The sequence below is a fragment of the Mus pahari genome, chromosome 2 (genome assembly GCF_900095145.1).
Source record: "Mus pahari chromosome 2, PAHARI_EIJ_v1.1, whole genome shotgun sequence".
In the NCBI taxonomy this organism is placed as follows: Eukaryota; Metazoa; Chordata; class Mammalia; order Rodentia; family Muridae; genus Mus; species Mus pahari.
In genome coordinates this window covers 91,064,705-91,090,719 of record NC_034591.1, presented here as the reverse complement: position 1 = coordinate 91,090,719, position 26,015 = coordinate 91,064,705, and the positions used below count along the sequence as shown (strand labels likewise).

Sequence of the window (26,015 nt, the reverse complement as noted above, 5' to 3'; positions counted from 1 at the left end):
GTGTGTGTGTGTGTGTGTGTGTGTGTGTGTGTGTGTGTGTGTGTGTGTTAGATTAAATTCTACTTAAGAAAAATTCCCTTGGGAGCTGGAAAGATGACTCCGGAGTTAACCGCACACACTGATCCTGCAGAGGGTGCTTCATTTCCAGCACACACACCAGGCAGTTCACATCTTGAAGTCCTGCTCTGGGGGATAAGATGCCTCTGGCCACCATGGGCACCTGCACTCATGTGCATGTACTCACACACATCCACACACGTGCGCGCGCACGCGCGCACACACACACACACACACACACACACACACACACGTAACTAGAAATAATAGGGAAAAAGTCAGTCTTGTTCATCTGTCTACCACTTAGGAAACAATTCACGCAGCGTTCGACTCTGCACGCTTGTATGCAGCGACATTCGAAAAGTTTCAGTTATTCTTCAAGGAAAATGAGAGTCTTGATCTGGAGGCCCTGAAGCAGGAGGAGCCTGGTGAGTCTGCCCTCGCTAAGCACATCTGACTGAGATAACAAGATCTGTCATCTTCTGGGTTTCTGTTTGGTGGTGTTCAGTGACAGGGAGTGTCGACCTGAAACAGTTGACCCGGCAAAGGCAGGACTTTGTGCACGTCCGGTATTGGCCATGGAATCCCTCATTTCTTTTCCTCTGTGCCCGCATCCCTGTATCTGGTAAAGTGGGGAGCGGTTCCTCAGTCATGTGTGGCCTGTCTGTCAAGGTTGCCACGAGGACCAGGGCTCTAAGACCTGTGTGCCTGGTGAAGAGTTGAAAGGATGTGGAATTCTACCATTCCTGCCAGGCAAGGCTGACAGAAGCCCTCTGTCTCAGAAATTCAAGATACATTTTTCTTCCTATACCACCCTGAGACCTGGTGAGGATGATCAACAACTCTTAGTGTTGAATTCAGGCCCGGGGACAAACCATTCCATTGGAATCCTTATTCTTGTCAGATGTCTTTCACGGGATGTCTTTCCAGAGCACGATGCAAGCGCATGACACTTTGAACCTTATGAACTGACTTTATGGCATTTTATTTTCAAAAAAAAAAAATTCGATTTTTGTTTTATAAAATATGTTTTTTGAACACAAAGTAGATCTATTCCAAATAACCAGCTAAATAATTTATATCATCCAACTCACAGGGGTTAAATGAAGGGCCTGGTGTATACACTGAGCTACATTGGCAGCCTATGGCCTTCTTCTTATTTTGTGATTTATTTGGGATCTTGTGAAAGAGCAGGCACTGTGCCTTCTCTTCCTCTTCCTCCTTCTCCTCTTCTTCCTCCTCCTTTTTCTCCTCCTTCTCCTCCCCGCCCCCCCCCCCAACTGTAACTATATTTACTGATGGGCCCAGGACCTGAGGCTCTGGTGGGGAGGGGCAAAGGATGAAGTAGGGCCTGTTGAACACTTTATGATGGAACTGCTTGCAGACTTGCGGATAGCAAGGCCTCAAGCATGCAGCCACACCCTTCGCCCCCAGACAGAGGTAGACGGCAGGCAGTGGACCTGCTTCTCACATGCCTTAACTTTCAATACTTTGAACAAGACTCTTTTTTTTCAACCAATGCTAGATTGCTAAAGATGCCAAATGTGGCCCCACTTTAGAAAACAAAACAATTAGTCGATTCTCTCTGGACAATTTCATTTCTATTTTCATGTCATATACACATATATGACCTTATGTAGCTATACAAACATCTACAAACCGCATAAGGCACATGATATTGGCCTTTCAGAGGCTGGCTTGATTTGCTTTCTTGCAAATGACATAACTTCATTCTTTACAGCTGAAAAAAAAACCTCCATTGTGTATATTAATGACATTTTCTTTACCCATTTCCACTGCCAAGCATCGAGATTGTTCCTGTAACTTAACTGTTGTGAGTGGAACAGAGCTACACTAATGTTGATGTGCAGTGTCCCTGTGATATGCTGCCCCAAGTCCTTTAGCTTTACACCTAGAAGAGATAGAGCTCTATTTATAATCTCAATGGTTAAGGATGGTATATATAATGTAGCATAAGTTATATACGGTAGATGTATATGACTCTGCGTTGGCTACCCTTTGGCTGTGTTGGCTTACATTCCCACCAGCAGAGAATAAGGGCTCTCATTCACCCATCCCCTTGCCTGCTTCACGTCTGTTGTTGCTTAATGACTGCCCTTCAGGCTGGGGTGGATTTTAGTCTACTGTAGGCTGTTGCTTTAAAATCTAATGTGAAAGATAATATCACTTCTGCACCGTCTTTTCTGCAGATGTCCAATTCTTCAGTTCCCAGCTGGAAAAATATCATAAACAACACAAGGACTCGGTAGCCCTGAGACCCACCCGAAACGTAGGCCTGCTGCTTATCGACACGAAGCAGCTGAAGGAGAAGCTGATCCCATCCCCACTGCGGTGCTTAGAAGTAAGTGGGAGCTAGCAAAAGAGTCACTTACATGTGTGTACATGTGTGTGCGCGCACACATATGCAAATAAAGGGTCACCAATATTCTTATGGTAATTTCAACATTTACAATTCACTAAGATCAATATTTTCCTTTTTAATGTATGGAATACTTGCAGACACCATAATTAAAATGATAATAAGAGTAGGTACCATACATGTCTCTTTGACTGTAGTCCACAGTGGACTGAATGCTTTCTTCTGACCCCTAAGGGCACCAGCCACACAAATGGTGCACATATACACATGCAGGCAGAACACCAATACACATCCTCTTTTGTAAAAAGATATAATTAGGACAAATACAAATTAATGTCAACTTTTTTCTTTTTTTGCACACCCAACATACCAAGTCAAAGAAAACAAAGCTCAAACTTAGGTGATTGGAAAACTTCTACATTCATAAATGTCCAGACATTGAGTGACCACCCAGTGTCCCTGGGACATGTCCAGACACGCGGTTTCTTTTATCCTTTTTAAGTTCCAGATGTGCCACCATGCTAAAGTAAGCACTGCCTCATTTGCCTCATGTTAATGAAATGGTGGTTGAAAGTTTCCCCAGGCTAAATGTTTCTTTAGTTCTATAAAATGAGAAAGAAGAGATTAAGGTTTTAAGCACACATCTCCCTCAGCCCTAACAAATAAATAAATAAATAGATAGATAAATAAATAAAACATTCCCACAAAGACCCACCCTAATCCAGTCACTGTGTTCAAAAGAAACCTTGCTCGTATTCACGTTGGAATCAGTCAAGCTTTTTCTTCCTAGAGAGGAGATCAGTTTCTTCCTAACCATGTGGTTGCTTCCCAATAGAAAAAGAGTGGACCTGGGCTTGAAGTTGAGGGGTCAGCAGAGCACTGCGCACTGCTGTGTGCTTTGAGTGACTGTCAAATTCTAGCCTTATATTTGTTGCGTTTGGTACGTAGTTACTTAGTGAGAGATTGTCTTCACACACTGCTGATTCCCATACCTCCCGATTCTACACCTGTCAACTTCAGCTACTATTATAAAGCAGAACTACCCAATTACTTATCATTTTTATCTTTGTTTTTATTTCTTAGGTGCTAAATTCCATGCTTCCCTGTTTGAGCAAGAAAAAGGTGGATGCTATCATCTCAGAGGCACAAGATGCAGAATATAAACTCGAGTTCGTGCCAACTACTACCATAGAATATGTCAACAGCTTAGTTTTCCTTGATGAAATTCAGGAGCGGGTAAGTTGGTTGTTCTCTGGGAATTCAGTGTCTCAAGAAAAACTAAGAGCAGACCTTGGGCGTGAACTCCGCAGCCAGCCCCACAACACCCAGAGGCAGCTCCACTCCCAGGCGCTACAACAAACCCAGGATCCCAGGATCCCAGGAGCTTGGTCACACCAGGATCTCAAGGTCCCAAAGGCAGCTTGACTCTCAGGAGCTCAGACACACTCAGGATCTCAGGATCTCAGGATCCCAGAGTCACAGGATCACAGAGACAGCTTGACTCAGAGGAGATCTGACACAACCAGGATCACAGGGAGGACAGACTCCAGTCAGATACAGCCAGGGAGGTAGCACTAGAGATAACCAGATGGTGGGAGGCAAGCATAAGAACATAAACAACAGAAACCAAGGTTACTTGGCATCATCAGAACCCAATTCTACCACCATAGCCAGTCCCTGATACCCCAACACACTGGAAAAGCAAGATTCAGATCTAAAATTACTTCTCATGATGATGATAGAAGACATTAAGAGGGACATAAATAACCCCCTTAAAGAAATACAGAAGAACACAGGTAAACAGCTAGAAGCCTTTAAAGAAGAAACACAAAAATCCCTTAAAGAGTTAAGGAAAACACAATCAAATAGGCAAAGGAAATGAACAAAACCATCCAGGATCTAAAAATGGAAATAGAAACAATAAAGAAATCACAAAGGAGACAACCCTGGAGATAGAAAACCTAGGAAAGAGAACAGGAGTCATAGATGCAAGCATCAGCAACAGAATACAAGAGATAGAAGGGAGAATCTCAGGTGCAGAAGATACCATAGAAAACATTGACACAAAAAATCAAAGAAAATGCAAAAAAAGCAAAAAGCTCCTAACCCAAAACATCCAGGAAATCCAGGACACAATGAGAAGCCCAAACCTAAGGATAATAGGTATAGAAGAGAGCGACTTAAATATAGGTATAGAAGATTCCCAAATTAAAGGGCCAGTAAATACCTTCAACAAAATTATAGAAGAAAACTTCCCTAACCTAAAGAAAGAGATGCCCAAGAACATACAAGAATCCTACAGAACTCTAAATAGACTGGAAAAAAACCCTAGAGAACACAGGAAATATACTGTCCACTGAAAATAGATCATCAATGTTGCTGAGTAGCCATTTGGACTGCTGTAAAATAACTTAGTGAATTATAGTGAAGCATCAGCATAGATCTGGGTTCTGAACCTGTCAACTAGGAACATGGCCTGTCCAAACTTCAGGGACTGCTCCAGGGTGACTGCTGCTCAGTACATGTCCATGACACACATATGTAAACAATCATAGCATATATGGTCTTAAAACTGGGTGACACTGTTTAATGCAGCAAGGAACGAGAGAGAGAGAGAGAGAGAGAGAGAGAGAGAGAGAGAGAGAGAGAGAGAGAGACTAGAGAGACTAGCTGATTTTATTTTCTAAAACTACTCAACTATACTCAGCTCTGACCATTTACCTCCTGCCTCAATTATCCAATTACCTGTACTGTAGCGATGCTTTTATTTATCACGTGACCAGCTTCAGCCAATTAGATGGCCATACCAAATGTACTCAGGCGTTAACATTTTGATGTTCATATTTCAAAGGAGAGTCCTCCATTAGAAAACACTAATATTGCACTGTGTTTCATGACTGACATTTCTATGTAGATTGAAACCCTGGAGGAGGAAGGGAATGTAGTGGTTCAGATGTACAAGCTCATTGAACAGTATCAGGTGCCCACACCTCCCGAAGACTTCGCTGTTTTCGCCACTATGAAGCCGTCCATAACTGCCGTCCGGAACGCCATTGACAAATCTGTGGGTGATCGAGAAACAAGTATCAAACAGTTTTGTCTGCACTTGGGTCGGGATCTTGAAGACCTCAACAATGAGGTGAATGAAGTCAAGCTGCTGGCACAGGTGAGCGGAGGGGTCTTTGTAATGACCGGTCCAGTCTGATGATTATGGGTCTCTAGCATTCAGGTAGAACCAATAGAGAAAAGTTGTATGTATTTATGTGCACCATTATGTATATGATAGAATTTATTAAGCTGATTAATCTGTCATTTCAGAATCCCTCTTATAATATACTAAATGAGTTCTAAGCTACTGTAAGCTAAGCCTGTGTTTAACATTCAATTATCTTCCTCCTGGTTGGTATTTAGTATTTTGAAAGGAGTGTGTTTACTGTCTGCTAACTCGTTTTATAGCTGATGTTACAATGTAAAATTTGTTGAGGATATTGGAAAATTTCCCTTTAATATAAGGCATAATATAAATTGGTAAAGATTACTTGTTTAACTTGCATTAGCTTTTCTTATTAGAGAAAAGTTTCAGAAATTAGACTACACATCTAGATGATTCTTAACTACAATATATCTGGAAGCATGATTTTATTTAATGATTCATTATTTTATTATCATTGGCTAAATTTTAGTATAGAATTAGTAAAACCATACTAGAAATTTGAAAATAGAAAAAATGGTTATCTGTAGAAGATTAATAAAGTACATTCATGTAGCTCTCCTCAAATGAGCATAATACACTAACAGTTACAATATACATTTCTATTAACATGGAGACACATTGAAACAAGCTAACACCAAATGTGTAATGTGTACTGTTGGATGAGCATGGTTCTAAGAACTTGCTATTGTTGTTACTTTTATATTGAAGCTTTTTAAAATTTTCTGAATAGAGCAGATGTATGTGGCTATATTAACTATAGGTTTTGGGGAATTATCAGGAGGTGAACACATTTGTGTTCTTCTATCAAGAACTATTGCGTTGCTCAGGTCCTTGAGTTCCCACCTAAGCAGGAACTCTTTCTTTATCCCCACAGTCAGCGATTGCCCTGAATCCTGCTGTCTTAGAATCACCCAATGCTTTCTTGTGCTGGTATCACTGCGTGTGCAGGTAGTTGATATACATCTGTCGTTGTATAGTATTTTATCACATCTCACGTTTCAATTATCCACCCCACAGTTGGTAGACATTATCTAAGGTGTTTTAGAGAAAGCTTCTAGGAGCCATCTTACATGAGTCTGTATGGTTTTTATTTATTCTCAGAACATGTATATGTTTTATTCACATTTTACAGAGAAGAAAGTGAGATATAGGGAAGACAGTTGCCCAGGGTCACAAAGATGATAAATCGTGGAAGCAGGACATAGGCACAGGCAGTCTGCTCTCAGTGGTTACTGTCAGGGGCAAGTCCTGTGCCACGTGCTGGACTGTGTGTGTTGCAGATCGTGAAAGCACGAGTAATTATCACACACACCAAACACTGTGGCCTCATACACACCAGACACTGTGGCCTCACACACACCAAACACTGTGGCCTCACACACACCAAACACTGTGGCCTCACACACACCAAACACTGTGGCTTCACACACACCAAACACTGTGGCCTCACACACACCAAGCACTGTAGCCTCACACACACCAGACACTGTGGCCTCACACACACCAGACACTGTGGCCTCACACACACCAGATACTGTGGCCTCACACACACCAGACACTGTGGCCTCACACACACCAAGCACTGTGGCCTCACACACACCAAACACTGTGGCCTCACACACACCAAACACTGTGGCCTCACACACACCAAACACTGTGGCCTGGCACGGGGGGGGGGGGGTGTCACTAACCAGTCCATCTTCTATGGAGGGTTTAAATAGAATTCCTTTCACTCTTGGGCAAAGAACAATAATCTATAATTTACTCTACAAATAACACCATTTGTTATCAAGACCCCCCCCCAAACACACATACACTCCCACTGGTGGAGGTTAGAGAGAAAATGTGATGAGCAATGATTATTTGGGAGAATTGAGGAGCCAGATGTTGGGAGGCCAGATTGACAAAGTCGTGGATTATTGGGATCATGGGCTCTGGCAGAACTGATGGGTGCAGGGGGAGGGGGTTCTATAGCAATAGGTACTAGCATGATGCTTAAGGAAACAGGAAGGACCATTAGCTAACAGTTGCCTAGGAAAACCAGGTTCGACCCAGCCATGACAAGGGCATCAGTGCACACAAAAGGAGCTTCTGCCATGACAAGCCCATTGGTGCTCTCTAATATAGGACACGTTGCTATTTTAATGAGAGGCCACAATAGGCAAGAGACAGATTATCTGGTCCCCAAGTGATGGCTATAATAGCTCTTAGACTTTGCCATTTTCTCAGATGCTGATGGACCAAGTGTTTCTATTGTTCCTGAACCATTCTATACCCACTTTTTGGATATTTAACTCCTAAAGCGTCAGCCAAATATTTGCATTAAGACATATGCCTTACCTTATATAGTCTTCATTTTCTCCCTTCCTTTCTGTGATTACACATATGCATATTGTTTCATATTATATATTTATGTGTTTTATATGTTTTAGGTAATGACAATATACTTCCACAGTTCCTGTTTCATAATTCCCATACTTTTGGTATTTCCCAAATTATTTAACATATAACCAGTCTTATTGTTCTATTGCTGTGAAAAGACACCATGACCAGTTTTATAAGGCAACTCTTATAAAAGAAAGCATTTAGTTGGGGCCTTGGTTACAGTTTCAGAGTATTAGTCCATTGTCATCATGACAGAAAATATGGCAGCAAGCAGGCAGGCATGGGATGGGTGGTTACATCCTGATCCACAAGCAAGAGGGCACAGAGAGAGAGAGAGAGAGACAGACATGCTAAGCCTGGTGTGGGCTTTTGAAACCTGAAAGCCCACCCCTCCACTTACATACCTCCTCCAACAAGGCCACACCTCCTAGTCCTTCTAATCCTTCTCAAACAGTTCACCAATCAGGGACTAAGCATGCAAATACATGAGCCTGTGGGGCTGCCCCTATCTAAACCTCCACATGACCCAAACAGGAGGATGAGGGTCCTTGCCCTTACCCTTGATTCTTGAAGAAGCCTTGGAATACCTTTGAAGTGGTGACAAATAAGAGTCTTGTTACAATGCCTGGGTGTGGCAGGTAACCAGGTCCCCCTCTCCATCCTTCTTTCTCTCCTAGGGAGGTCACAGAAACTACTGTTTCTCTTAGCCAACCGTGGCACATGAACTGAAAGTGCACTCTAATGTCCCCCAAGATTTCAGTCTTAGAGCTGACCATAAAGACATTTTCTGACAGTAGCTCATAAGCCCCCCCACACACACACACCTTTTAAAAGGGGTGTTGATGCAGCCTAAGAGAAAAGAATTCTGCACAGAGGTCACGATGGTTCTAAACAACCCATGCTGGGTTCAGCCCACTAACACTAGATCTTACTGGTTTTGCCTGGTCATGCTTCAATGCAGTAATATATGCCTCAAATATGTTCATGTAATTAATTCTAAATATAAAGCCCAAAGGCCTAGGTTTGCAAAGTGTCATGATAGTCAAACACCTGAAAAGTAAGTCCCAAGGGAGGTGCAAGCTCCAGCCCCTGTCCCCCACACCTCCATCTGAGTCTCTCCATCTGTCCCCATCATCACGGTCTCCTTAAGCTGCTGAAGTACAACTGTCTTCCTACATTCCCCAAACCACTCTAATAAATTAGAGGGCCCTGAAGAGGAGTCGTGGGAACCTCACTTAGAAGCACAGGCAGAGTGATCTGGGGTTTACAATTGGGATAAAGAGGAGACTTGCCTTGGGAGTGAACCCTCAGCCTGTGGCATCCAAGGTATCTCCAGATAGACAGACAGCATCAGAGGTGAGCTGAACTGGAGGATGCTGCTGCTTCTGATTGGAGCTCAGAAGCCTGCCCACCTCCGGTGCATCTACACGGCTTGGTCTGCTGACAGGGGCTCTCACACACACCTGGGACCTAGTACACAATGTGAGAAAATACTGAGAGAATCAGATTTTCCTCGCTGTCTCTCATAATTCAAAGTCTTTTCTGTTGCTTTATTTTGAAAAGGAAACTTTCTTTATACCACAGCCGTCTCTTCTCTGCCCTGACGTACTCAGATCTCCACAGGTTTTTGTTTTTTTTTTTTTTCAAGTAGAAAATGAAGGAGACTGTACTAGGTCCTAGTTTATGATGGTGGTGGTGGGGGTAGGGTAAGCCAGGGCACATGTATATGAAAGTCAGAAGACATCTTACACACTAGCACCCATCTCTTCATTATGTGAATCCCACGATGAAACTCAAGTCATTCGGGTTGGAGGTGGGTGCCTTTGCCCACTGAGCAGTCTTGCCAGACCCTACATTCTGTTTTAAAACAGTCTTAGGTACCTATTTCCATGTCTCTACTTTTTCCTATACTGATATATAACATTAAAAGAGACAACCATTTTTTTTTCAAACATAGTTTATAAGAGTCAGAAAGAGAATTAGGGAAAATGCATTTTGGGGAACATGCCTATTGACTTACCTAATCTTCACGAACAAGTAAGCTGCCTAACCAGAACCCACGTTGACTTTCCAGGACCCACAGATCTTGGATATCAGTGCTGACCAGGAGAAAATAAAGACGATGCTGAGTGACCTGCAGTCCGTTCTGGATGACCTTCAGAAACGCGCCTTTCAGTACAAATCCTACCAGAAGAATTTCAAGGTAACTGCAGCTGTTCATCACATCTGCTTATCGAATGCAAGCACAAAGATGTATTTATGCATAAGTCCCCTCAACAAGGTAATCAGAACCGCTCAGCGGACAGTGGCTGGTCAATGTTCCACAAGCACACCAAGGAGGATTTGTACACAAAGAGGGCTGGAGACATGGCAGGTAAGGTGCTTCATACACAGGTGTAAGGGCATGAGTCTGAATCTCTTGCACCAGCATCCGTGGAAAAGCCAGATGGGTGTAGCAGCCTGCCTGTTACCCCAGCAATTGGGAGGTGGAGACAGGGTATCCCTGGGGCAAGCTGGCTAGCTGGACCAGAAGAACTGGCAAGTTCTAGGTTCAATGCTTCAAAATATCAGGCAGATAGCAATCAAGGGATGTCTGACATGGGCCTCTACATGCACATGAGCATGCAAACACACACACACATACATTTGCATGTGTATTGCAAACATGTATATGTATTAAAAAATAATAGTATCTATGAGAGACAAAATAACCTCTAGTTATAGGAAATTCCCAGCCAACCCTCCCCCTGCAGTTTCTATGTTAAAATGTGCATGCATTTCAAAATGTGGTTAATTAAAGACCCCCTAGCTTTTCTCAATTAAAATTCAAGCATCTTTAGCATCTGGATGAGTTTGGATTCCATGACTTTGCCTGACTTGTCCTGGTATCATACAAAAGAAGAGATGAGCCAACAGATAAGGTGGGTCCCAAAAGGTAGGTTCGAAATGCTAAGGGTGAAAAGAGAGAAAGAGGAGACCCAAGGGATGCTCATGCCTTAAACAGCATCAACAGAGAGCAACGAGGTAAATGAAAGGATGGTGCACTTGGCGGAGTGCACCTGTGCCTCACTTGGGGACACACCTGCGCACTCCTGACCTTAGGCAGGTCTGCTCCAGAGGCCAGGGCTTTAGTAAAACAATCTGAAAAGTGATGTGCCCCATGCCAGGCGATGAGAATTGTAAAACCTGAGTGAGGGAATAAAGCCATATGGAAGCAAATGGATAACTGAAGCAATCGTGAACACAAAGAACGAGTTGCTTGCTCAGAAAGTATAATTTTTCACAAACATGGAATCAAAAGGCACTGGAAGTCTGCTACTATGTTTTTTTTTTTTTTTAGCACAGCATAGTTAACAGTACTATATGCATAAAGATTTCCAGATCTCATGTTACGTGTTTTTTACCATAAAATTAGGGGGGGATCTCTAAAGAAAAACAACGGGATGAGCAATGGCTCAGTGGGGACAAGTATGAGGACCTGAGATTCCCCACACCCATGTGAAGCCACCATAATTCCAGGATCCCTACAAGACTGGAGGCCAAGACAGGATAACCCCCTGGGGCTCCAGGGCAAGTAGCCTGGTGTGTGCTGTGGCAATCAACAGATCCTTTTCCAACAAGATGGAAGGGAGGACCAGCACCATACTCTGTCCTTTAATCTCCACACGTGCCACAGTGTATGGCACATTCAGTCAAATGCAAGCATGTCTCATGCCCCCCTCACAACTATAGAGTGAACATGTACTGTACACACACACACACACACACACACACACACACACACACAACTTACTTCTTTCATGTGTTGCATCTGATTCTTCCTACATAGCTACTTCTAACCCACACTTCCTTCTGCAGCTGTCAATCATTTGAATAAAGCCAAAGCATGAATGGCTTTGGTGGAATTAATGGAAGACAAGGCTGACCACCACCACCACCCCACCACCAAAGTTTAGGAGCCCAGAAGGGAAGCAGTCAATCTAAGCCCCGAGTCTTGTTTCTTGTATTTTAAAGGTGGAAGTGTCCAAGTTTGATGCACTGGAAGAAGTTAGCGCTGAACTCAGGCTCAAACAACTGCTCTGGGATTCCTTGTCCGAATGGGATAATCTTCAGCAGGAATGGCTGAAGGTAGGGGGAGAACAGCCCTCAGTAGCTGCATTTTTATTAATTGCACCTGAATATTAATAATATGAAATAATATTTCAATTATCTAGTAGTGTCTTCTGATCATCAATGAAGTATGTACTTCAATATTCAGAAAGTTGAGTTTACATATCTGACGTGGGGACAATATAGCTATGATGGTGTTGAAACTTGTTCATATTTCATGTGTCCATTTTTGCATTCCAAAGGAACTCAACGCATGTGATTCCTTTGGGGCAGTGGTCATGAAACCTGTGCTTTCTCTTTAGTTTCATTGGCCATTGTCAGTAGGAACTAGACACGGCTCGCCACTGAATGCATTTGTCATGTTGATCCACATAGAGAAAGTGGGGAAGAGGTTTTGGAACCTGAAAACGTCCATTTTCTCTTCTGTTTAAAACTATAAACTGTTCCATCACAGTGTTACTTAGTGTGTACATTGTATTGCTATGCATAATGTAAAGTGCAATTTTATGGGAACCAATCAGTCTTCCAGTTAAATGTAAGAGGCCCTTTGTCACTAAATGCTACGAGACAAAAACTCTTCTTATAAAGCAGAGTTCCCGATACCTTTGTTTAAGAGGGTGGCACGGTTCGAGTATCCAAGGACCACGTGACATGATATCTAGCTGCAGTGTGACTTCTAAACTCAGTGCCGCCATGCAGCACCCCAGTGTTCTTGAGGGGTTTACGTGTGGTCTACTCACTTTAGGTATCTGATAGCTTAGGCTTCCGTTCTTACTGTCCTTGATGGAAGGAGGCCACTTTGCTCACCCTGCTAGGATAAGTCAGAGGAATGCTCTCAGTGGTGAACTCTTCATCTATGGAGTCTAGTATGACAGCCATGTGGCTCTGCTTCAAGGATCTGCCTGTATTCAGAACGTGAAAAGGTAGCAGAAGATGTGAGCACCTTCCGGTGTGATCAACTTTCAAGAATCACTCTCTCAAGTAGGATACGGGTGTGTGGAAAATACCCTCAGCTTCACAAATACTTTGCACTCCTCATTCTTCCTACCTTTGTAACGCCTATAACCAGAGGCCATTTGTCTGAATCAAAAACCAAACAACACAGGAAATGTTTTCCAGGTAATTATTCCTGGTGTTGGGAGAACCAGAGGGGCATTTTAAAAAAAAAAAAACAAAAACAACCTTTTATTGAGTCTCTGTGAGTTTCACTTCATGTACCCCAGTCTCACTCATCTCCACATCCCCTCATATCCACCCTCTGCCCCGCAACCTCCCCACCACCAAAAAAAATAAATAAATAAAAATAATAATAATAATAATAATAATACCATCCAAACAATGAACAGAACAAAACAAAACATAGAAAACACTTCATCATGGAAACTGTAGTGTGTCACAGTGTGTCCAACAGTATACCCCTCTGCCCACACACCCTCACTTGCAAATGTTCATTGCAGTGAGTCATTGATCTGGTTCGATGACTCTGCCTTCTGTGACACCACTAATTTGGATCCTCACTGGGTCTCCTCCCAGTCCTGCTGTTGTTGCCCTGTGCCATGGAGATCCTGCCTTTTGTGTGCCCCAGAAGTTAACAAATGATGTAGATTTTGGTGTTGTCCAACTCAGAACCCTGGATCCGGGCCTAGGTAACTGCTGAGCTGCTCAGCCCACTGGTTTTCCCTGATCCATACCACCAAGGTGAGCTCTCCCACACTGCTCTGTCTAGGCCACTCAGTGCCACCATAGGCAAGAGGCAGAGTCAGCTCTCTTGCTACCATGTCCTCAGGACTGGCTCACCAGCATCCATGCCTCCAGCCCCAGCTCCACCATGCTGCCCAGTCAAGGCACAGGGCAGCTGGCAAGGGGCTGGGAGAGCCCTCCTACACCCTAGGGACTGCCTCATCCATGCCTTCCCCATCAAGGACATCTCCACTGTGTTGCCCAGGCAATGCTCAGGGCCCACTCTCCCAGTGCTATAGCCAATGAGGGGCAGGGATAGTTGTCCCCATCCCCTGACTTCTGGGGCAGCTCTTCCTACTACTGCAGGTGGCAAGGGGCAAGCTGGGGAGGGCATCATCCATGCCCACTCTACCTCAGGGCAGACCAGCTCTTGCCCTCGTGGTCAGCTCCACTATGCTGCCTGGGAGAGGTACAAGGCCCCACTCCCCTGGGTGGCACAGCTGTTGAGGGGTGGAGCTAGTTCTGCACAGCCTCTAAACTTCCATGTGATCTAGGCAGCTGTCCAGACCAGGGCTATCCCATGGTCTTTACTGGTAATCTGAGGATCACAGTATTGCACTTGATAGTGAAGCAGACAACGCTAGGAAAAGAATTAGCGTTTGGTGTTAGGAACCGCTGTTTCCAAGCCTACAGATTTGCTTTTGTTTAAAATGTGGAGCTCCAGGGAAATTCAAATGAAGTTAAACTTTCATACTATTTAAGCTTGACGTTCATCATGTGTTCTAACTGCTTTTTATCCCACAGTCCAAATTTGACTGCCTGGATCCGGAAGTCCTAAACAGTCAAGTTACTAAATACGCTAAATTTGTGACCCAGCTGGAAAAGGGCTTGCCACCTAACAGTGTGGTGCCCCAGCTCAAACAGAAGGTGGAGAAAATGAAAGAAAAGGTAAGATGGGATGAGGGGAACCGTTTCAGAACCAAACTCAGATGTCCTGGGTATTGGTTTGCAGGAAAAAGAAATAACAGTCCAGTGTGGTTTTCTCAACAACTTACAAAATGGTGCAATGGAGCATAGCGATTAGAAGAGACACTTGGGGTCTGTCACATGATAGTCAAGGTAGTGCCAAGATGCTGATGCCCTCAGCACATAGCCACAAATGCACCCGATGCAAACAGCAGAGTCCGCTTACCCTATGGCACCTCACAGCTAGACACTATCCAGATGTACACAGTGTGGAAAAACCTGGGAAGCCTGGTAGTGCATGGAAAGTGTTGGTTGGGAAACTGCATTGCAACCAAGCCAGTCCTTATAAGGGATAAAAGATGAGGCTGCTCAGCTGGTAAAAGGCGTTTGCAGATGGTGGACTTCCTACATACTGACCTTTCCTGCTATCTCCCCCTTCCATTGAGACCTCTAACAAACTCACTGTAGTTAATTTAAAAAGCTCTATTCCTAACAATGTGCACCATTTCTGAGTTTGATTCTAATCACCGTTGACTCTCGGGCATGTTTTGTTCTGCTCATTTTTCTTCATTGTGTGCCTTTTCGTTTTCTGTGTGTTTAGTTTGGTCGTTGTTGAAAGCCTGGCATCTTCTACAGCAGCCAGTGGTGGCTACGTGGTTTGCAATCCGGGAGACAGGCATTAGTTTCCCTCTGTTTACCTTTTGGTTTGCCGTGTTCTATCAACGCCAGTTAGGAGTTCAGCTGGCTTTGAGATTTGACGGTGCCCTAGTCTGCCTCACTGCATCTTGGGCTCTGTATTTTCTAGTGGTACCTACTGTTTCTCGGGGGAGCTGGATCCCAGAGACTGTTTTCAGCAGCTTCTTTCTCCTGGACCTACACCTTCCCTCTCTGTGGTACCCAACTGAGAACCCGTTTCCTGCAGCTTTCCATTCTATACTGATTATTTCACAGGACAAATGATCGCCTGGTGGGAGAGGCAGACCTCAAGATTGGCTCCACTCAGTAAGACGCTCCATCGCTCCATCCCAGCCCTCTGTTCTAGTCATCAGAGAAACATGTGACTACTGGCTTCCCCAAATCTTTAAATTAGTTAGGTGCCCTGAAATTCAGTGTTCCTTCATCTGCATTTTCTCCTGCATTTCCTTTTCTATAGGAGGAGTGGTGCTGTTTTCAACTCTCTGTAAGCTGAAACCATATACAATGCGTCTTCACCAATTCCTCCAGTCATTCTCTCCTCCAGCTTCTCCCAGATTCCCACCACACTGCCTTCCCAGCCTCACGCACTCTTTTTTTCAGACACTGAGTCTGATAAATGCCACCAGTATGTTCATGGGCTTAGTGTAGCATGGGTGACCCATGCAGGCCCACATTCCCACTCTCAGCAGCCAGTAGCTAGCAACAGCTCCTCGGGCAGTGTTGGGGCACCATGAGCCCCTCCCCGACCACAGGTGTTTACAGGCTGGATCATAGGTAGGTCTTGCATAGGCGCTTTTTTACAGAAATGGTCTGTTTTCCAGCTTCCTGTGATCATTGACTTGAGGAATCCAACCCTGAAAGCTCGGCACTGGGCAGCCATTGAGCAAACCGTTGACGCCCTCCTAGTGGACACTGAAATCCCGCTGACCTTGGAGAGGCTGTCCGAACTGCATGTCTTTGATTTTGCTCAAGAAATCCAGGACATATCTGGGCAGGCTTCTGGGGAAGCTGCCTTAGAGATAATTCTTAAGAAGGTAAATCAAGAAGAAGCCAGGCAGGGTGGCATGGCTCTCTCATGTCCCATTTGAGCACCAGGGAAATGGAACCAGGTAGATGGACCCCTGGGGCTTGCGGGACAGCCAAACTAACCTACTTACAAAGTTCCAGCCCAATAAGAGGTCATGGCAATAAATAAATAAAACAAATCGAGGAAATGGCACTGACCTTTGGCCTCCCACATGCACATGTGTGCATATGTGCCTACATACACATACTCACATAAACACACACAAAATGTAGAATGTAAAGGTTTTAGGTTACAACATGAAGACTACTAATATCTGTGTTATCTCCGTGGAGTTTTCAACATGACAAGCAACAGCCTCCATTGTCTTCTTGCACATTCCACTCGGTATTATATATTCATCTTATAGCCTAACCAGAACTCACAGCAACAAGGTCGGCTATGTGCCAGCTTTTATAAAGAACTGCATGCTAGAGATTTTTTTTTTTTAACAGAAAAATATGTTATGTTCTGAACTCCCAGAGAAGGCTAATTGCCTTCAAATACATTAAGAAGAATTTCCTACTTACAGTACTATTTCCTTAACCTAACAATGCATGCCTTTCTGCCAGGTATCTAAGTACTTACAGTGCTATCTCTTTATCCTAACAATGCATGCCTGTCTGCCAGTGCTATCTTCTTATCTTCTACTTAGTGCTATATTCTTATCTTCTTATCTTCTAACAATGCATGCCTGCCTGCCAGGTGTCTAAATAAAAAGACCATTTTCCTTCCCCTAAAAGTGGAAGGTGCACATGATCACCAGCATTTCATCTGTACTAAGAGCAGTCAACTGAAACCAAGAAAATCAGTGGCTTCCGACCAAGAAAAGGATCTTGAGAATGGCAAGGGTCATAAGGAGGGAAATAGGGTAGTTATAGTGTCTCCTCATTTCATTCCATGTGCCTTTATTGTGTGGCTAGACACTCGTGAATTTAGATATCCTAATGCTTGAACTATTTACAAGGTGGAAGACTCTTGGAAAACAACGGAATTTGTCATTCTTCCTCACCGTGACTCTAAGGACGTATTTATCCTGGGTGGCACAGATGACATACAGGTATGTAATTGGGTTATGGGAAAATTGTGGTAAATCAGGCATGGGGGCTCATGCCTGTAATTGCAACATTTGGGAAACAATGGCAGGAGGATTACTATAAGTTCAAGGCCAGCCTGAGCTACACAGCAAGTTCTATGTTAGCCAGGGATAGATAATAAGACTGCCTCAAAATAAAGAAGAAAAGAAGTGGCAGGGGGGGGGAGAGCGACTTTGTGATAAAGGTCCTGAGCACACTTCCTGCAGCTTCTGTGAAAGACTAAGGTGAGGAAGTGAACTATGAGTCACTAAGGAAAAACTAACTCGGAAAACAAGATGTAAATAACGGACACAAATGCTTATTCACAAATATTTACCAAAGTAATAAAATGGTGTGTGTGTGTGTGTGTGTGTGTGTGTGTGTGTGTGTGTGTGTGTGAGTTCCAGGCCTATAGCTGAGGAATTAATTAAAACAATGTGATCAGTCATATGCGAAATGGTAGAAGAGTCGTTCCTCGATCAGATCAGCCAGGTCAAGCGACATTAAAGATGGGAGACGCAGAACGGGGTGGGGAGAACTTCAAACACAGCAAGATCACAGGAGTGAGCAGTTTGTGTGTAGAGCAGGCTGAGACGTTAAACTCGATGTTATTATCTGTTTAGGTGGATAACATCTAACCCGTGTACATTGAGCATTAAATCACTTAAAACCTACAGGCAAAGGGAAGGGGTCCCACAGCCCAACTTAAAAGGCAAAGCCATAGTGTAAGAATGACCGCAAGGCAGAAATATAGATGAAATTGTTGGTAGAGGGCAAATCAGACATCATTCTATGCATGCAGGTGGGCAAGCCAAGATAAGGGCCGGTTGGCAGGGCTGCAATGAACAACTCAATATTTCAGATCAACACATTTTTTTGTAATTGACATGTTTTATGAGGGATGCTGCTGTGTGTGGGAAACAGTCAGGAGGAAGGTGCTGTGAGTGCTTCCTCCAGAGGATTCAGCTTCATCTTTTGTCAGATGAAAGCCCACCAGAGTAACTACACTGTACAGTGGGGGTGCCAGTCGCCTAATGTTGAGGGCAAGAGAAGAACATTAAACTAAGCAAACACATGCCATTAATGACTGCAGGATCCGGGGCCCAGAGACAGCTTGGTCAGTAAAACATTTGCTATACCAGCATTAAGACCTGACTTCAAGTCCTGTCACTCACACTTTACAAAGCTGGGACGGAGCAGGGAGGTGATGTGTGCTCACAATCCTAGCACTAAAGAGTCAGAGACGTGTGCATCTCTGGAGCTCACTGACCTTCCGGTCCAGTCTAAGCAGAGAGTGCTGGGTCCCACTGGGGAACACTGTCTCAAAACCGAAGTGAGGAACATCACCCTAGGTTAACCTCTGGGCTCCACATGCATGTGCATTTATGAGCATGCACACCCCTATGCACACAAGTGCACGGGCACACGTGCGCGCGCGCACACACACACACACACACACACACACACACACACGTCTCTTAGTTAAGTGTTCCCCAGTGATCTTTGAGAGAACACACAGGGTTGTAAGCACGGTGAAAAGAACAAGCTTTGCAGTGTCTGTGTAGGAAGCTGTAGGTGGGCCTACATTACCTGTTCAGATGAGTTATCCTTAAAACGGACCCTTGGAACTGGAAATACCTTGAGCTCAAGGACTCATGCGTCTACCTGTGTCCTGGCCTCTTCTCCCTGAAGGTCCTACTTGATGATAGCACCATCAACATTGCAACCATCGCCTCATCCCGGTATGTGGGTCCCCTGAAGTCTCGAGTGGATGACTGGCAGAAACAGCTTTCCTTATTTAATCAAACACTGGTAAGTAGGGGCAGTTTCAGCTCCCGGACTCCCGATTTGGAGAGGCACAAAGCCTTTGGAAATATTGATTCTGTGGGGCAAGGGATGCAACTCAGAGGTAGAAGGATTGACCATCAGGTACAAAGTTCTGGGTTTGCTCCACACCACCATTATATGTGTGTACACTGTTGTTTTAATATTATATAATTCAAAAGTATAGGATTTAATTATTGACATTTTATTATGTTCAGAACGAGAAGAAAGCACACATATATTTGGCTGTTTACATCATACTGTCACTTTTATCATCATTGGTAAATTATTTTGATAGGCGAAAAAAATACCACAAAATTAGAGTTATACATTTGTTGGCAGCATAATTATTAGTTAAGTACAGTACGTCTGGAGTCCCATAGCTGTGTGGGTCCGGAAGTGATCCTGACGACTTGTACTGAGTCCCTCAACTCAGGGAATCCCATAGCTATGATATTCCTAAGATGTGACAATCTGGATAACTCCTCATTAAGACTCTCCCTGGCTGGTCCTAGGCTGGGCTTGTATGTGTCTGACAGTCATCATGAACCTGTAGCCCACCAGCCCTTCAGACTTCTGCAGGAAACATCTTGCCTCCCAACAGAATGCTTCCTCTACACAGTTTAAGCATGTGTCATGGGACCCCTCTGGCTTTCCACACAGCTGACTCGTAATCATCGTAATCAGTGGAAAGGGAGGGGGGAGTCAGGCTGGACAGAATCTTGAGCTCTTTTAGGAAATTTCATTTCGAAGAACCTACGGGGAGATGTAAGCAGCTCCCAAGGAAAAGATGTAGTAATTCCCAAATCCACAATCTCCAGTCTAACCAGTGATTATCCGGTTGGAAGCTCCAGGTTGACAGTCCCATGTTTTTCTCCAGGAAGAGTGGCTGAACTGTCAGAGAAACTGGCTCTACCTAGAAAGCATCTTTAATGCCCCAGACATTCAGAGGCAGCTGCCTGCAGAAGCCAAGATGTTCCTTCAGGTGGATAAGTCATGGAAGGAAATCATGAGGAAGGTCAACCGGCTGCCTAACGCGCTCCGGGCTGCAACTCAGCCAGGTATAAACCTCAAAGCAAACAAGTAGAACAGGGGTCTCCCTGCTCTCCAGACATGTGCGCCACCTCTAAAGATCTAACTGGCTCCCTGCTCACCCGACATGTGCGCCACCTCTAAAGATCTAACTGGCTCCCTGCTCACCCGACATGTGCGCCACCTCTAAAGATCTAACTGGCTCCCTGCTCACCCGACATGTGCGCCACCTCTAAAGATCTAACTGGCTCCCTGCTCACCCGACATGTGCGCCACCTCTAAAGATCTAACTGGCCAGTTTTGGCTTGTTCACTAGAATGAATTAAAAATATTACCACTTATGCCCCTGCCTAGCAAAGGCAACTTTGTGAGCTATGTTCTTTGCCCAGAGATTCTTACGTAAAACACAGAAAAGGAAAACTACTGAATGGTAAAAAGCAAACATCTGCAAGGCTTTAGGTCTTATAGAAGGCGCTCACCTTCATAGGCCCACAGTCGTCTCACAGCTGGAGGGTACACTTTCTTGGCCTCTGCCCCTTTGCTCCCTTCTTCCTCACTGTAAGCATCCCCCCCCTCTCTCTCACACACACACAAGCATTCTTATAATGCTATCAGACCCACCAGATAATCTAGAGTAACCTCCTACCCTATCATCCCTAATTTAATCACACCCACAAATTTTCTATTTCCATACAAACCAAACCGATGCAGAAGTGCAGGGAATTGGGGCATCAGCATCTCTGGAACTGGGACCGTTACCCTGCCTGCCGCAGCCCCCTGCAATGTCATATTCAAACCTTTAGTGCACAGACAGAGTGACATTTGATTTCGGAGGGATATCCCAGTCCCCAGAAGACGTGCTATACGATGGACATTTAAAGTTAATTATTCTTTGGTAATTTCATACATAAGTATAATGTATTTAGATTGTATCCTCTCGCCATTCTGTCCATCTCCTTCCCAACCCCACAAATTTCCCGACTTCACATCCTCCTTTTCCCTTTCCTCTTCCTCCCCTCTCTAGCCCTACCTTCTGAGTCCTTCCTTCTTCCTCTATGATCTCCTAGGTTCATTTAGCGCTGCCCATATCTGAAGGTACAGGGCACCCATCAACTGACGAATGGGAACAGTCTTTTGAAATAAAAAAGAATATGATTCCAAAACACATCTGGCCTTAAAGACTTCAAATAAAGAAGTATACTCCTGTAATAAATCTGATTCCAGCTGATGATAAAGCCATGGAAAATATTAAAGTAGAATAAGGGAGTGGCTATGCACTAATATGTGTGTGTATGTGTTTGCATGCATAAAAGGATGCATATATGTGTCTGTGTGTGTATACATATATATGTATAATATGTGTGTGCATATGTAAATGTATATATGTATATATCTGTGCATGTATGTGCATGTGTATGTATATGTGTGTACATGTGTATGTGTGTATATGTGTATTCATGTCTGTATGCATGCATGTATTATGTATCCATGTGTATACATGTACATGTGTGTATATGTGTGCATGTATGCATGTATATGTACATGCATGTGTTTATATGTTTGTGTGGATGTATGTGTATATATGTGTGTATATGTGTATATATATATATATTTATGTATATATATGTGTGTGTGTGTGTGTGTGTGTGTGTGTGTGTGTGTGGTGTATATGTTTATGTTATTGGATTTTTCAATAAAATGGCTTTTGAGCAGAAACTTCCAGGAAAGAGTGAGTAAATGTTTCTGTGGCTCAGAAGGAGAATTGTTGATGGCAGAGGGAAGAATAAAGAATGCTGTGAGGTCCCTAAGGTACACACATGCTTAGAATGTTGCCAGATGGAGTCCCATCTGGGCTGGAGCGGAGCGCTTGGAGTCTTGCTTAGGACACAAGGCCAAGACCAGTGGGTGTAAGTGGGTGGCTGGCCACTAGATGGAGCTGTTGACTATAGAGAGTCTCAGAAGTCACAGATCAGGGATTTGATTCTTGGGCAAGTAGGAAAGCAGGCAATGTGATCAGTATCAAATGTAGAAAGATGAAGAGTCATGGAGGCCGCTGTCTAAGGAGTTACAGTTTAATAATGAAGAATAATATCCATCGCCACACCTAGCACTTAACCATGACAGAAAAGATGCCAATAAGAAGCTGACAAGGAGGGGGTGGAGAAAAGGGTTAGTGTTAAAAGCACTAACTGTTTTTCCAGAAGAATGAGGTTCAGATCCTAGCACCCACATGACAGCTCACAACTGTTTACAGCTCCAAGATCTGACACCTCCACACAGACACACATGCAGGCAAAACACCAATGCTCAGAAAATGAATGAATTAATTAATTAATTAACATTTTATAAAAGGAGAGTGACAAAGAATAGGAAGGTTCTAGACACTGGCTCACGGCCCCCTAAAAGCAGAGAATGCCTGCCAAAATTAAAAGTACTGTTCTAGTGAGGTAAATATTAGAATATTACAATCAACTAAGTGTAATAATTCTTGGGCTGGGAGATAGTTTAGCAGTTAAAGTAATGGCTGCACAGATAAGAAAACTGGAGTTCAGGTCCCCAGAACATGCTCAGATACAGGGTGATGGTTGTGGCTCACATGTCATCCATCCCTGGAAAGTATTATAAAACCTGAAGGCAGGGACAGGGAATGCCCGGAGTTAGCTAAGCAAGACTAGATGGGAACTCTGAGTTTGGCTGAGAGACCCTGCCTCAAAAGAAAGGGTAAAGGGGCCATCAAGGAAGAGTCTTGATACCAGTGCCAGGCCTTGACTACACAGATATGTACATGAATGCCCACCCAAAGACACACAGATACACACACACACACACATAGATATACACACATACATGTGCTCCTGCAAACATGTATACATACCACATACATATCACATACATGAAAAGGAGATTTAAAAAAAAAAAAACTAAGCCTCTCTAACAGTACTCCCACTTTATTATTCATTATTCTACCAAAACAAAACAAAGACTTTAAAATTGTTGATATCCTTTGCTTTCATTTGAAATCATATTCTCTATTTTAATACAATTTGACCAACTCTTTTTTAATAGGGCTTCTGGAGACTTTTCAAAACAATAACGCATTACTTGACCAAATTCAGAAATGTCTGGAGGCATATTTAGAGTCGAAGAGAGTCATCTTCCCAAGGTAAGTTAAAACAACAACAACAACAACAACCTGGGATGTCTCGTTGTGGAGCAGATCGATGGGGGATGCAGATCACACCCTCAGGCAGGGGATGTCTTGTTGTGGAGCAGATGGATCGATTGCGGATGCAGATCACTCCTCAGACAGCAGAGACCTGGAGAGCAGATGAGGATACCCACGCTGCCCGCAGACTTGCTTCAGACTTGCTGTTGGGCAAACACTAAGCTTTGACAATGCTCAGGTTGGAGGAAAGCAAAGCTGTCCCTGCTGGAGAGTACAGGGACCCCACAGAGCATCACTCCCCGCATCTCCCACATCCTTAGCTCTGCAGCCTCTGCAGCCTTAACTCTTCTATTCCCTGCATTTAGTGGGGGGATCCTAGAGTCTGCACCCCTCTCACCATGATTCACTGCAAAAGCCTGGCAGCTCACTTTGCAGTGTTGGCATGATTTGGAAATCTAGAGTTTCAGACAAACCCAAGACTGAAACAATTGCATTTTTAATGCACACTCGCATTACGTGACCCTGAATATGGTCAGGTACAGACAAGCTCATTCTTTAGCCATTTTGCTTAAAATGATACAGAAACACATAAATGATGCTTTATTTCTAAGTATAGCCACAGTACGGTTGGAAATGGTATGTTGGCAGAATCATTTTCTGTCACTTTTAAGGACCCAGCAACCACCCATCTGCCCATCAACTCTTCAATGGCTAATGTGGCTCAAGGCCTAGGAAGACCAACAGACAGATCAGTATTGTAACAAGACCTATTGTTATTGATAATTATTGGGGAAATCCTTTCTAATGTAGCTCCTGGGCCTAGGTGTTTGAGATACATTGTCATTAACCTTTACAAGAACGTATTTAGACACACATGGCCTGCTCCTGATCCCCAACCAAGTGTGATTAGAGAGGCCCGGGGCGTCCTCCTGGCAGCACCTCATCTTACGGCTACCCAAGGCTGGGCGTCGGTCAAGTCAGGCTTCACATTAAGTGCCTTTACCTTGGCAGGTTTTACTTCTTGTCAAATGATGAGCTCCTGGAGATTTTGGCCCAGACACGCAATCCACAAGCCGTGCAGCCTCATCTAAGGAAATGCTTCGACTCCATTTCAAAGCTTGAGTTTGCCCTCATGCCTCCTACAGAAGGGAAAATACCCGGCATCGATACTGAGCCAGAAAAGGTCTTCACCAATGACATCTTGGCGATGCTGTCACCTGAGGGGGAACGGGTAAGGTGCTTTAGATGAACATGTGAATGTTCATCACCTTGTGGATGAACATGATCACATGTCTGGGACCCAGGGTCCCTGCGCTTGCCAGAGACTCTGCTAGCCCAGCAGCTTTGAGAATAGCTGAGATAAAACTCTTACCCTCAAGGAGCTGGAAATCTAACGGAGAAATTGTCCAGCGACTAGACGTTACCACGATAATTGCAATGGTCTATTTGGGGAGTGAAGTGGCAAGAAGCAATCACAGATCAGCCAGCTTTGCAAAGAGGAACAGTGGCTGGACAAGAGTGCCAGGCCTTGGCCAGGATACCCGGATCAAGATTTATCATCCTCTAATGGCTTCCACAAGATAGCACCACTAGCAGGGTGACAGGGACCTTCAGTTGTATGTAAATGACTTAATGCCACATTCAGTGAGCTCTGTGTGAGAGTTTGTTACTTCAACTCCTTCAGCGCTGTGTAGCACCAGCCTATGGAGAACACCCACTGAGACAACCAATTATCAGCAGACTGAAGAGCAGGCGATTGCACAGAGGACACACACACACACACACACACACACACACACGTATACACACATACATATTTACATATACACATATATAGATGCACACATGCATGCCTTTATCATTGCTGGTGTAGAAGGGAAAATATAAGAGAATTAAGGATTGAACATCGAGAAAACAAAGGCAGGTGAAAAAAAATGGTCTAGGGAATCCGAAACGAGCAGATATCTGAGGTACTGGAAATCAGAGAAAGAAGCATGAGAAGTGTGAGGTTAATGTGTCCTGAGTCCTATCAGGGCTCTGGCTGCTCAGGATGTGGGACATGGGAGTTTTGACTGCACTTTCCCTTGGCAGGCGCCGAGCAAGCGAGCAGGTATAGGGCTATGAGAAGCAGAGGGACCCAGCTCCAGGTGTCGGGGAGCACAGTCTGGGGTCCCCGGGGACTGCCAGAGCTGTCTTGGGAGTCCCCGGGCCTGTACAGAGGCCAGAGCCATCTGGTTCTCAAACTCTTGGGCACCCAGATGACAGAAGAGCTGAGAAAAGAGTGGGGACCTGTGGGCTGGATCTAGCCTGGGGCTGAAGGGGAAGAGAGAGGAGCTCCATCTGGGTCCCCCAGGAAGGAGAGTCCG

The 26,015-nt window shown here is 44.2% G+C and overlaps 1 protein-coding gene across 1 annotated transcript in view; it reads left to right on the top strand.

Moving 5' to 3' along the window:
• Positions 1-26,015, top strand: part of Dnah6 (dynein axonemal heavy chain 6) — a 195,435-nt gene that overhangs the window by 33,729 nt on the left and 135,691 nt on the right. The window contains exons 12-24 of the mRNA XM_021190740.2: positions 365-485; positions 2,268-2,419; positions 3,521-3,673; positions 5,352-5,603; positions 10,111-10,239; positions 12,051-12,164; positions 14,631-14,774; positions 16,310-16,522; positions 17,519-17,611; positions 19,320-19,439; positions 20,332-20,512; positions 23,550-23,646; positions 24,661-24,880. Coding sequence (XP_021046399.1) covers positions 365-485; positions 2,268-2,419; positions 3,521-3,673; positions 5,352-5,603; positions 10,111-10,239; positions 12,051-12,164; positions 14,631-14,774; positions 16,310-16,522; positions 17,519-17,611; positions 19,320-19,439; positions 20,332-20,512; positions 23,550-23,646; positions 24,661-24,880 — 1,989 coding nt within the window. The remainder of the gene's footprint in view (positions 1-364; positions 486-2,267; positions 2,420-3,520; positions 3,674-5,351; positions 5,604-10,110; positions 10,240-12,050; positions 12,165-14,630; positions 14,775-16,309; positions 16,523-17,518; positions 17,612-19,319; positions 19,440-20,331; positions 20,513-23,549; positions 23,647-24,660; positions 24,881-26,015) is intronic.